We start from the raw sequence: 12,624 nt of genomic DNA, 5'->3' as shown, positions 1-12,624 counted from the left end.
GACCCAAGTTACAATCCCAAAATCCAAACTGGAACACCAGAGTTCACTCTGGAATCCCAATATCCACACTGGAATTCGATTGACAATGACACTGGCCTAATCCTGACATTAGACCCCAGGCCGAATGAATTGCAATCCCAGAATCCACACGGAATTCCCATCATTCACACTGGAATCCCAGCATCCATTCGGAATTTCCAGGATCTCTACCAGATTATTAGGATCTATACTGAAATCCCAACATCTACATTAAAATCCCATGATCCAAACTGGAACCACAGTATCTACACTGGAATCCCAGAGTCAGCAATTAAATACCAGAATTCACACTAGAAACTCAGGATCCTCACTGGAATCTCAGGAATAATATTTGATTCCCAGGATCCACTCTTATATCTTAGAATCCACACTGGAAATTTTGGATCCACACACAACATACCAAATCCCAGGATTCACACTAAACTCCCCCGATGAAGTTGCCGGATGTAGTTCCGGGGGGGGGGATCGAGGCACAGGAGCAGTAGGGAAAGTTTTTTAGTGGTTAAGCACGCCTAACGTGAGTCCCACACCGTGCCAACACACAACAGGCCTGGCTTTTGAAGCTTTTTTGTACCCTACTATAAAACAAAAAAAAAAAAAAACACTAAACTCCTAGGATCCATATATAAATACCAGTATTCCCATTGGAATCCCAGTTTCCACTTTGAATCCCAGAATCCACACTGAAAACCCATATTCGACACTGCAATTCAAGGATCTACGCTAAAACTCAAAATTCCCACTAGTGTTCTATTATCCACACTGAAATCCTAGGCTCAATACCGGATGTACTAGAATCCCCACCGGAATCCCGGGATTGATCTTGGAAACATAAGACCTATGTCACAATCCCAGGATCCATACTAAAACCGCAAGATCCACACAGGAGTACCCAAGGACTGGAAGTCCAAGGTCTACACTGGAGTCCCTGGATCCACACTTGAGTTATAGGATACACACTGGAGTCCCAGAATCCACACTGGAAACCAAGCATCCACAATAGATTTCAAGGGTCCGCTCTGAAATCCTAGTATCCTCACTGCAAACCCAGGACCCACACTAGAAGGCCAGGATCAAAACTGGAATTCGAGATCCACACAAAAACCGTATAATCTACGCTACTATTTTAAAATCCCCACTGGAATACCATAATCCATACTGTTTCATCTGAATCCACACTGCAACCCCAGAATCGACACTGGAATCCCAGAATTCGCACTGGAATTCCAGAATTCACAATGCCTCACTAGTATTTATATTGAAATTCTTGGATCACCACTGAAATATTAAGATCCACACTGATGTACCAAAATCCACACATAAATTTCAGGACCTAGAACCCACGCTGAAATGTGAGGATCCACACTGGAATTACACGATCAACGCTACAATATTAGGATCCATACTGGAATACCAGGAGCCTTACTGTAACACCTAGATTCACACATGAACCACTGGATCCTTACTGAAATCCCAACATTAACACTGGAATCCAAGAGTTCACACTAGATTTTCAGAATCCATACTGAAATCCTAGAATCCACACTTTAGTATCAGTATCCACACTGAAATCTAAGGATCTACATTCGACACTCAGCATCCACACTGAAATCCCAGGATACACACTGGAATAACAAGTTTTAGACTGGACCTCGAGCATTCACACTGAAATCCAATAATTTTCGCTGGAATACAAGAGAATCTAAGGATCCAACTGAAAACCTTGGATTTCTGTCGAAAGCAGTATCCGCACTGGAATTCTAGGATTCACACTCTAGGAATCCCAAGAATCATACTGGAATCTCACAATCCACACTAAAATACCAGCATTGACACTTTAACTCCAGGATCTACACTGGAATCCTAGGATCCACAATGGAGTCCCAGGATTTAAACTGGAATCCCAGAACCCATTCTGAAATCTCAGAATCCACACTAACTTTCAGGATCCATTATACAATCGTTCAGGATTCTATGATTTGGACACCACGCTTATTGTAGCATAGGACGAGCGTAGTAATGCCTGGCAAAACAGCTAAAAAAATAATCTTCTATGCTTACAGCGAAGGCTAGTGTAAGAAATTTGTACCGTTTTGATTCATATTACGGACACCTAAGGCCTCAGGGAAGTATAACACAGCATAGAGCATACATAATAAATAATTCTGTATGATTCCTCAACGTTATCGAGTGCCGGAAACCTTTAACTTTCGAATGGTGGCTAAAGAATACGCTTCCGCTACTTGAATAATTTAAAATAAATCGAAATGTATGGCCTTTTGATGATTCTTATTCCGGACGCTTCCTCACTTTTGCCCCATATTCCGGACACATTGATTCGAATTCCGGACAGCTCATGAAAATCATGGTTAGAAAGGTCAAATCATCAATTGAAATCGTTCAACCACTAAAGAGACGTCTATGGCAGTTGGGCATTATAATTTTGAATAGATATTTATGGAAATAGCTTATTGAAACGGGCCTCGAAAAATTGAACTTTTGAACGGCAAAAATTGAAACGTTTCGTGTGAAATGTTTCCCATATAAAGTAGAGTGTCCGGAATAAGAAGCTGTCCGTAATATGAATCAAAACGGTATTTAAAAACCTGCCATTAGACTGCCCTTAAGCTCTTTCACAACTTTACCGAAGATACCATCCATCCATTCTGTTTTAAAAATCACGGGAGTTGTATACAGACACGATCGCTTAACGTTAATTACGGCCATATTCAATGATGCATGTTGATAGTTTCTTATTCCAATTCCATGACGATCCATGATTTTTCATAATGTAGATTTTATTGACTTTTCAGGCATGATGTGCCATCGTAGCCACAAATATCATATACGATATAAAAATGGCAAAATTGAAAATAATAAAAAAATAGAACAATCGCTCTGAAGCATTGAATCAATTGTCAACAAACACGCAGCAACAAAGACATTGTCCTCTCCTATTCTTGTTGCAACAAATCTATTCCGCAACAACAGTTGATAATCACTTGAATAGAACATGATTATGATCATTCAATGTGTGCGTAGCGATTTTATAGGATTTGCATTGCAATTTTCGAGAACATTTTCCATGTTGGCAAACATTGCCACATTATAGAACAGCATCCATAAAACAAATTCGATTTAGTGTTTACAGTAACTGGTTAATCACGAGTTGAAAAGGTTGCAACAATCTTCCCTCCTGTGATTGTCATGACAATTTTTCTTTTGATTGTATCCCAATCCGCAAAAGTTGGGATAAACGGTTGTGAGCGCGCATGCTTTGTTGCTGGTTTTTCGTCTGTTTAAGGCTGGTTTGCTACTGACAAGAAAAGTAATCGCCTATTTCGATGCGTGGAAAAATTCTTCCAAGAAATGGTCAAGAAAATCACATTTCTTTGATCGCAGTACGCAGTTGAGAAGAAATGTCATTTCAAATTGTGCTCTCTGTAGGAAATTCCTTAACCCATTCGGTCAAGAAATTTCTTTACTTTTCTTGAGCGAAATAGCATACTTAGCTTTAGATGAAAACTTTATTCACTGCTCTAAACGGGTGCAGGTCATTAGGCCAAACGCCGTTGAGCCGAATGTCGTTAGGCCGAAGGTCATTAGGCCGAATGCCGTTAGGCCGAAAAGGTCGTTAGGCCGAAATAAAAAATGACCATTTTACTACTATTTCAAATGGCTAACGCATTCATCAGTGTTTTTTCCATCTTTTAATCAAAGACTGTTCTTTCTAGTTATATATCACAGCGGGCTTCTAGGTTATGCAAATTATCCTGATCTAAAAACTGACTATCCATTTGACCTGAAAATTCATTCGGCCTAACTGATCTAACTCTGTTAGTTACCCATTCGACCTTACAGTTCATTAGAACTATCGGCCATTTTTGGACAGTAGCTAGGAGGGTGCGGCGGGTGCGGCGGGTGCGGCGGGTGCGGTGGGTGCGGTGGGTGCGGCTCTAAATACCTATTCAAAATTCATTCTCGATAACTCAGCTTAATTTTGTAATTCAGACGGTTCTACCTAAATGTGTGGGGCCTATAATTGTATCTGGAATGTTACAGACCATATTATTAACACTTCTACCAGCAGCTTCATTTTTACCGAAAAATTATTATTCAAGTTGTGATAGCTTTTTCAATATATTTTTGCACATTTTTTTCACAAGTTCTCAAAAAATTCTTCGATATTAATCATTGTTGGTCTGGTTTTGAAGGTATTGCGATGTTACCCGACATTCACCATATAAAATGTCTCTGCCCAGTAAACACAAACTCGTATACGATAGCGCATAATAGTACAAATGTGGAGGCGATATACGTACATGCGCCATAAGGCTGCATGCAAGATGTACGTATATCGCCTCCACATTTGTACTCTTATATCCCATCATATACGATCGTGTGTTTACTGGGTGGCGGCCATTTTGTTTTTGGTCCATTTATCTACAAATATAAAAATGTGAACTACTCTTTGCCAGGTTATAAGAAGCTACTCTGAGAAATCGGTTAAGTATTCTTGGAGATATCAGAAAATTACGAAATGATAAGTTTTAAGATCTTTATTTGGCCAGCGTGGTATCAGAAACCTGAATTCTCATTACTCAAAGAAGGTTGCACCAAATTGCTTCATTTTATCATAAAACACTTTCATTGTTCCACAATGTGTTGTTCCGAAAAGGATAAAAATATATGTAGTCTGATAAATTTGCGTTGGTTATTGCTACACATCGGTCCCTCAAGGAATTGTGGAATAAATTTGGATCCAGATGACAAATGATCAATATCGACACAGTTTTTTGATAACTATGCAAAAAATCAAGAAACAAAAAAAATTATGACGTTTTGATTTTTTTGCGGTTAAAAATGAAGCTGCTGGTAGAAAGGTTAAACTAGTCGATTTTTATATCAATAATAGTTGGAAAAATAAACCAGTTATCATCTTTTTGAAATGGTTTGTAACAAGGTGGAATTCTCTGGTTAAAATCTGAACGATAATTTTGAAGGGAATTCTAGAAAACCCTGAAGAAAATAATAGCTGAAATCTCGAAGTTGTTGTAAACGAGAAATTTTGTGGATTAAATCATTGAATACATTCTTTGAGCACCTATGATTTTCTTGAAAGATTTCTGAGAGAATCTTTGAAGAAACTCATGGTGGAATCTCTCAGGTAACTTCTATGGTTGCCTTTAGAAAAATTCTACGTTGAATTTTTGATCGTCTAAACCGAAACGTGCAATCAAAAAAAAAAAAAAAAAAAAAAATAACCCTGTATAAAACATTGATTCTTCCGTTTACTCTCAACGGGCACGAAGCATGGACGATGAAAGAGGCGAACTGAAAAGCTTTCGGTGTTTTCGAGCGTAAAGTGCTGTTGATAATATGGTGACTTGTATCAAATGAATAAAGATGCGAACATTATTAAGCCTGTGAGATACGGCAGACTTCAGTGGGCTGGTCACTTAACGTGAATGCCGGAAAAAGTATTGCGAAAATAATATTCAACAGAGAGCCAGGTAGATGTCGACGACTTCATGGTAGATCTCGAATACGCTGGTTGTAGCGCCCAAGATCGACGAAGTGGAGCTCAACAATACGCCCGGCGGTTTATGGACAAAAGGTTGAAATACAAAAGGTCGAAAGGACAAAAGGTTGAAAATGATTTACTTGGTGAGAATTTTTCCTTCTTTGAAAAAAATATTTCAACCTTTTGTCCCTTATTTTTTGTTCTTCGACCTTTAGTCCTTCCGACCTTTTGTCTTTCGGCCTTTTATAATAGATTCACGCCGGCAATGGCGTGACGCATCGTTGAAGCCATCAAAGTACTGGGTTGGTACGGTACAGACTCAAGCAATATTTTTTTATGTGGGCGATGTTTCGAGGAATGTTTTGCTCAATGTTTAAAGCTAACCGTCAACTTAGCTGCACCGCAAGCAATCACCAAACATGATTTCCGATAGAGCTATTGATCGAAGGTGATTTTTGCTCTGCCTCGACGGAAGATCTACACTTAGATGTTGTCTACCTCTAATAGTCTGAAAAAAAGTTGTTGAATGTAAATTGCAAGGGTTAATGTGCAAGATATTTTTACATAACCGTGTATTCAGAGCTTGAAACGCAGACGCAACATCGTCCTAGAAGATGCTTGAAAAACTACATTCTGCATGAATCTGTCATACCAGTTACCCTGTACCTGATTGAGAGGGTGGCGAATGCCGACTGAATTGTTTTCTTCGTGCACAAAGTTTCGATTGTTACAAACGGTCTGGAATAAGGTAAACGGAAACATAATTCGCATTTTTTGTCAAATGTTGACACTTTTGATGGCTTTCTACGAGTACGAAACGTGGACTTTAAATAGACAAACCGGTATTTTCGAGCAAGAAATGCTGAGGATAATAGGCAGGGTTGGGAAAAAATCTGAAATTCTGCTGTAGGCAAAAAGCCTTGAAAATTGCAAAACACCAGTTGCTAAGGGCAACCCAAAATTACTGTAGAAAAATGTTTTATTTCCCGCTGCATTTCCCGCATTTAGAGCCTTCAATGACACTACTAATTTAGGGAGATTCATGTACCCAATATAGGCTACTTGATGAGATTCACGATTTTAAACTACTGTAGTGAGAGAGCCACGTGATTTTCGCGAAATTCAAGCCTACTACTATTACCATTCCCAGCACTGATAATACATCTGAACTATGATTATTAGAGTGGTTCAAAAAATCGTTTTTGCTCCACACCGCTCATTCGATTCTAGATCAAATTTTGAGTGTCCTCCCAAAATTTGAGCTCATTTGGATAAAAACTGAGACTGCACAAGTCCTTTAAAGTTTATATGGGAATTACTATGGGAAAAGCAAGCAATTCATTTAATCGGCCATAGTGTTTTCCCATGTGCTCTTGGGGATTAGAGCTACGTTGATACTGTGAGATACATTCATCAGCTACAACTTTACCGAAGACCGTTTTTAAATCGGACGCCCCGGTAGTTAGTTATTGATTTTTGAATGAGTTGTAAAACTTTGGCTATAATTATTGGGCTGTTCTGCAGGCATCACTGGATATATGCAGTAAAACATAGTAGCCATGATTTGTGCTATCTTTCGCGCCAAGTGCAGCAATGTTGCCTGCTCAGAAATTAAATAAGCACTGCCGAAGAATTTGTGACTGGATATAAATCAATAACTAATTACTGAGGCGTCCGATTTAAAAACGGTTTTTGGCAAAGTTGTAGCTGATGAATGAATCTCACAGTATCAACGTAGCTCTAATCCCCAAGAGCACATGGGGAAACACTATAACCGACTGAATGAATTGCTTGCTTTTCCCATAGTAATTCCCATATAAACTTTGAAGGGCTTGTGCAGTCTCAATTTTCATCCAAATGAGCTCAAATTTTGGGAGGACACTCAGAATTTGATCTAGAATCGAATGAGCGGTGTGGAGCAAAAACGATTTTTTGAACCACTCTAATGATTATATGTATAGTGAAATGAATATTATTAAGCATATAAAATACGGCAGACTTCAGTGGGCTGGTTACATCATGCGTATGTCGGAAGAAATAATTTCGAAAGAAATATTCATCAGAGAACCAGGTTAAGGTCGACGGCTTCGTGAAGGTTTCGATTATGCTGGCTATACGCAATGGCAAAGTGTATAAGGCAAATCATCAGTTTGGGTGAAGATTTTACAGATCCTGTCTATTTGTTTGCTTTTCTCCATTTCAAATGATTATAGATAGGGTGCAGAGTCACTTGGGCACTTCAATGATTCATTTTGGCAGTCTCGGCCGAATTGTCTGAAACTTTGCATCAAGAAACTCTTCAATACGACGCATATTGTGGCCAAATATGAGCTCCGTAGCTTCCACTAAACCTCACTGCCGAAATGAATCGAAAGTGCCAAGAATAGGATCCAGCTCCCCATTTGGACGTTGGTGGTTGGCAATTTTGTCTTGGTTACTTTCCAACAGCATTGAGAGTTTTTAAATACGGAGACCCGTTATTTGTTGAAGTCTTGCTCACATATTGTAATATGTAATGTCTAGACAATGAAAGCGCTCAAGCAATGCTCAAAAAGCACCTGGAGATACTGAACGTTCTTCTTCTTTCTGGCGTCACGTCCCAACTGGGACAAAGCCTGCTTCTCAGCTTAGTGTTCTTATGAGCACTTCCACAGTTATTAACTAAGAGCTTACTATGCCAATGACCATTTTTGCATGCGTATATCGTGTGGCAGGTACGAATATACTCTATGCCCTGGGATGTCGAGAAAATTTCCAATCCGAAAAAATCCTCGACCGGTGGGATTCGAACCCACGACCCTCAGCTTGGTCTTGCTGAATAGCTACGCGTTTACCGCTACGGCTATCTGGGCCCCCAATACTGAATTTTATGTTTGATCATTACTAGCACCATGACATCCTCCAGAAATAAAAACGCCCTCACACCACAACGGTTTCCAAAATCATTATGAATTGATTTTCTGACTCAGTTCACCCAAAAATTATGCATGAGCCTCTCGTATATCATATCAACTAACTGTGATTTATCGAGGACTTCTATTAAATTATTTTTCTCCTTCCTTATTCCAACATGCAAGCTTATTAACTTTTTCGTCACAGCTTTAACTTGCTTGGTTATTTTTCAATGAATTAGAAGACTGGCATACGTTGCCGCACTAGTTGAAGACTAGCGTTTCCTAAATAAAAGCATGGGACATTTTCTCCAATCCTACCGATATTGAGTCTTCGTTCAGAGTGTTTCATACATTAGCACGCCACCAGTCACTGTGAAAAAAGCCCCATAAATCATAACCTAACGGTTGGAATGGTCGCGTGCGTTCCAGTCGTTGCCAGTCGGAAAAAGGACCACTTTTTGTCAATTAGAGTGTACACGCCTACCCATTTCGAGGGTAACAATTATTGTGCTATGGTCATATACTTACTCGATGTGAATCCTGCGCGAACCCGCTTGGGAGATAGTGTTTCTGTACAATATTAGGAGCTAGTAATTGTCTGTAACGAGAGAAAGAGAGTGAAGAATAAATCGATTAAATGTGGTCCCTGGCATAATCGAATCAACAACAGATAGTAACAGATAGTATTTTTTGTGTTTTGCACTTGTTGGCTTTTCCGGATACAATGCGGAATCAATTACTTTAGTGAATCAATCGTTGCCACCGCACCAACATGTTGAGGTTAACCGATAGGCAGTGCTTTAGTAAGAACAACACACATGCAGGTTAACCGCATCAATTATAGCAGCCATGAATTTACCGACTGCGTCCGTTTCCAATCGGGCTAGAGGAAATTATTAAATTAGTTTGAACCAACAAAAAGTTGACCACAGTTGAACATCAGATGTGCCTGTGTCATGCCCTATTTGGCAGTTTCTTTTCATTTAGCGCAAGTATTTTAATTGAAAGGCAGGAAAATAAAAACACTAAGAGAAAACTAATAATACATATGACGTAAATTTCACGATAAGCAACACGCTCGATGTTAAAAATGAAAATACGTAGATTTGATGGTATTTGAACATAAAAATACGACCGAAAATTTTTGAGATCCGAACAATATTGAGTTCAATATGACGGAAAATTATATCATTTTTAGCTTAAATTTGCATTATTTTACTTTTTTTCTAAGCTTGTAGAGGTCACTCAAAATGTCTTTCAACAAGCATATGATCATTTTCAAAAGTCAGGAAATTGCGGATTTCATTCTCTTGTCTAAAAATGCTCCTAATGCACGAACAATCACTCCAATCAAAGTAACGAATAACTCTTCGTGTGGTTCAGCTCTGTCGAACAGGTTGACCGACATGTACAGCGTGATTAACATTGCATAAAAAGCGGCTTCCCAGTAATGGCCAAACTTTCCCTGGACCGTGAGAAGGATAAAACACTCCAAAACAAAGAGGGGTACCTCAAAATTCGGCAAAACCCTTTTCATTGGAAATTCTCTGCCCAGCCAACCGCAGGACGGGCTTTGAGCGTAGAAAATAATGTAAAATTTCATCAGTTCGGTTGTTGGTAACAAACTTTTGCGATTTCTGTGTGAAGCAGTTTTTTTTTTTGCGACACACATACCTACTAAACCCGAACTGAGTGGAGAACTCGTAACCATCAAGTATGGGTATGGTAGCTTGTGCAGGTGCTTGTCTCTCTATTCGGTGATGGTGCTCTGGGCTAAGCTGTCTTTTTCAGTTGAGCTTCCATCGATTGACTGCCCATGAGCAGAGGAAAACTTTTACACCTGTCAGCGCAAACTTCTTCCACCGCCCCCCTCTGCTACAAATTTGGGTTACAATTTGCGACAACGATGGCGAACTTCTCCATTTTTTTTTCATACCCCTTCCGGAAAGTTTTGCTCCAAAAAGAAACTGATTGAAAATAGTTTTATGATAAAACGTTATTTCTACCTGATTGCACCGGGTACGGAAGCATCACTCAGAGAGGATGGTTGACTTTTTTTGGAAGGTGTAGGAAAATGGATTGCTGGGAAAAGTTTCCCTTATGGTCAACTAAACGTTCGAGTTTGCATCTTTCTGATCTATTTTTGCCTGAAAGTTTCTACATCTTCCAGATAATAAATCCCAGTTGCTTTCTGTTCCATAAGGGGTTTCAGATTGGAGGTCGAGATAGGCGTAGCGGAAAACGCGCAGCTATTCAACAAGACCATGCTGAGGATCATGGGTTCGAATTCCGCCGGTCGAGGATCTTTTCGTAATGGAAGTTTTTTCGTCTTCCCTGAGAATAAAGTATCTTCGTGCTTGTCACGCGATTTACACATGCAAAAATGGTCAATCAATAAAGGTAGATCTCGGGTAGTAACTGTGGAAGTGCTCATAAGAACACTAAACTGAGAAGCTGGCTCAGTCTCAGTTGGGACATGACGCCAGAAAGAAGAAGAGGTCTCACACAACTTTTTATATCAATTTCACTAAAAACTAATAACGGTAAGGTATACATACTAAATACTAGACTATATTCTGGCATATGCCTAACAATTTTGCCCATAAAAGGTCTGTGGTAGAAGTACAACCCTTCAAAGGTTGGTGGTTCTAATGTTCTTATTTACTTTTGATGCGCTACGTCATTCAAGACATGACCTGCGCCACGATGTTACTCCAACAAACTCCTCGTTGCGCTTTTCTTTGTCTTGTAACAGCCGGATTCGAGGTGATTACCATTTTTACCGGATTGGTGTCCGGCATTCTCACAATGTGACCTGCTCATGGCACCCTTACAGCTTTGGTGACTTTCTGGATACACCCGATTCTGTTTTTGCACGGATTTTTTTTACACGGACGTGCAAAAAAAAAGTTTCCATGTATTTTTTTTTCGCCAAAACCTTATTTTTGCATAAAGTGTCGAGAAATGTGGTTAATTTTTTTTGCACGGTTTTAGAAATTTTGAACAGAAACCTTTTTTGCACGGTGCTCATCCCCACATAGAATTTTCTTAGAATCAAAGGTCTGAGGATCAGCCCTTTTGAATTGTTACGCGAGAATTCACCGAGATTTTCAGGATCAGTTTTGAAATATTGGCTATACGCATTTTGCAAAGAAGCAGTATAATTAATCGCTGCCTTGAAAATGTATTTTCCACAGGCGTAACAAAACTTCTGTGAATCAATTTTACAGTTTTTCCTCGCACATTGTTTACACTGTTTCACTAATAGACCAAGTTGTCAAATTCAGTGGCAAGTTCAGTTCCACCGAAACAAAAGTTCAATAATAAACACATTGCGCATTCATGTAAGTGAGCGTGCTTTATTTTTTCATAGATACATATAGTTGTCACGGATACTGCGTTAATCGAAAATGAGCGGAGAGTTGAGAAAAAAGTATTCGTGTTTTATAATCCGTTTCTATATTGATGACAAATGACTAATATTGATGACTTATGATCTGGTTTTGAAGATATTTCGATGTTCCTTGGGGGACCGACATTCTCCATATAAAGTTTCATTGGCGGTCATTTTGTTTTACGTCAATAAAGCAGGAAAATAAAATGTGGGCTACATAAGAAGGAGGGGGGTTGAAAATCGTCTTACATAATTTGTAGCTGACCCCTTATGGAACAACCATTCGTTGAACGATTGCTTTACAATCATCATTGGCTTAGGCATGATGATCACCATCATCAAACATTGATAATATAGGTAATGTTGAATTTTAATTTCAATGCATTTAAAAAAAAAGGTCACAACTTCTATAATTTTTGACCGATTTCCACCATCAATGGATCAATTTCTTTCATAAATTGACGCTTATATTGAGCTGTTCGGTAATCCAATCCGCATGGTTATTAAATTAATTAACTCATTACGCGTAGTAAAGATGGACAAATTATGGGTGAAATTATTAAAAAAATTCACGTGCTCGGCTGGGATTTGAACCCAGGACTCTTGTTTGCTAGACGAGCGCTTTACCAACTAAGCTACGAAGCCACTAAGTGACCCAATAACTGAGTTGGTTACAAGTTTAGAATTCCAATCCCTACAGACCACGCGGACCCCTTTCATAACCCATATCCATCCATCTCATGTTCACTACATACGCGGGAAGAGTGAGTGCG

General features: G+C 39.2%; 1 protein-coding gene across 9 annotated transcripts in view; it reads right to left on the bottom strand.

The window, feature by feature from the left end:
• Positions 1–12,624, bottom strand: part of LOC5569251 (disintegrin and metalloproteinase domain-containing protein 12) — a 1,070,169-nt gene that overhangs the window by 409,625 nt on the left and 647,920 nt on the right. For all 9 annotated transcript variants that reach the window (XM_021845745.1, XM_021845753.1, XM_021845751.1 and 6 more), the window contains exon 6: positions 8,986–9,055. In XM_021845745.1, the coding sequence (XP_021701437.1) occupies positions 8,986–9,055 (70 nt within the window). The remainder of the gene's footprint in view (positions 1–8,985; positions 9,056–12,624) is intronic.

The sequence above is a fragment of the Aedes aegypti genome, chromosome 1, assembly GCF_002204515.2.
Source record: "Aedes aegypti strain LVP_AGWG chromosome 1, AaegL5.0 Primary Assembly, whole genome shotgun sequence".
NCBI classification, from domain to species: Eukaryota; Metazoa; Arthropoda; class Insecta; order Diptera; family Culicidae; genus Aedes; species Aedes aegypti.
The sequence above is the reverse complement of the archived record's forward strand: the minus strand, read 5'-3'. Positions and strand labels throughout refer to the sequence as shown.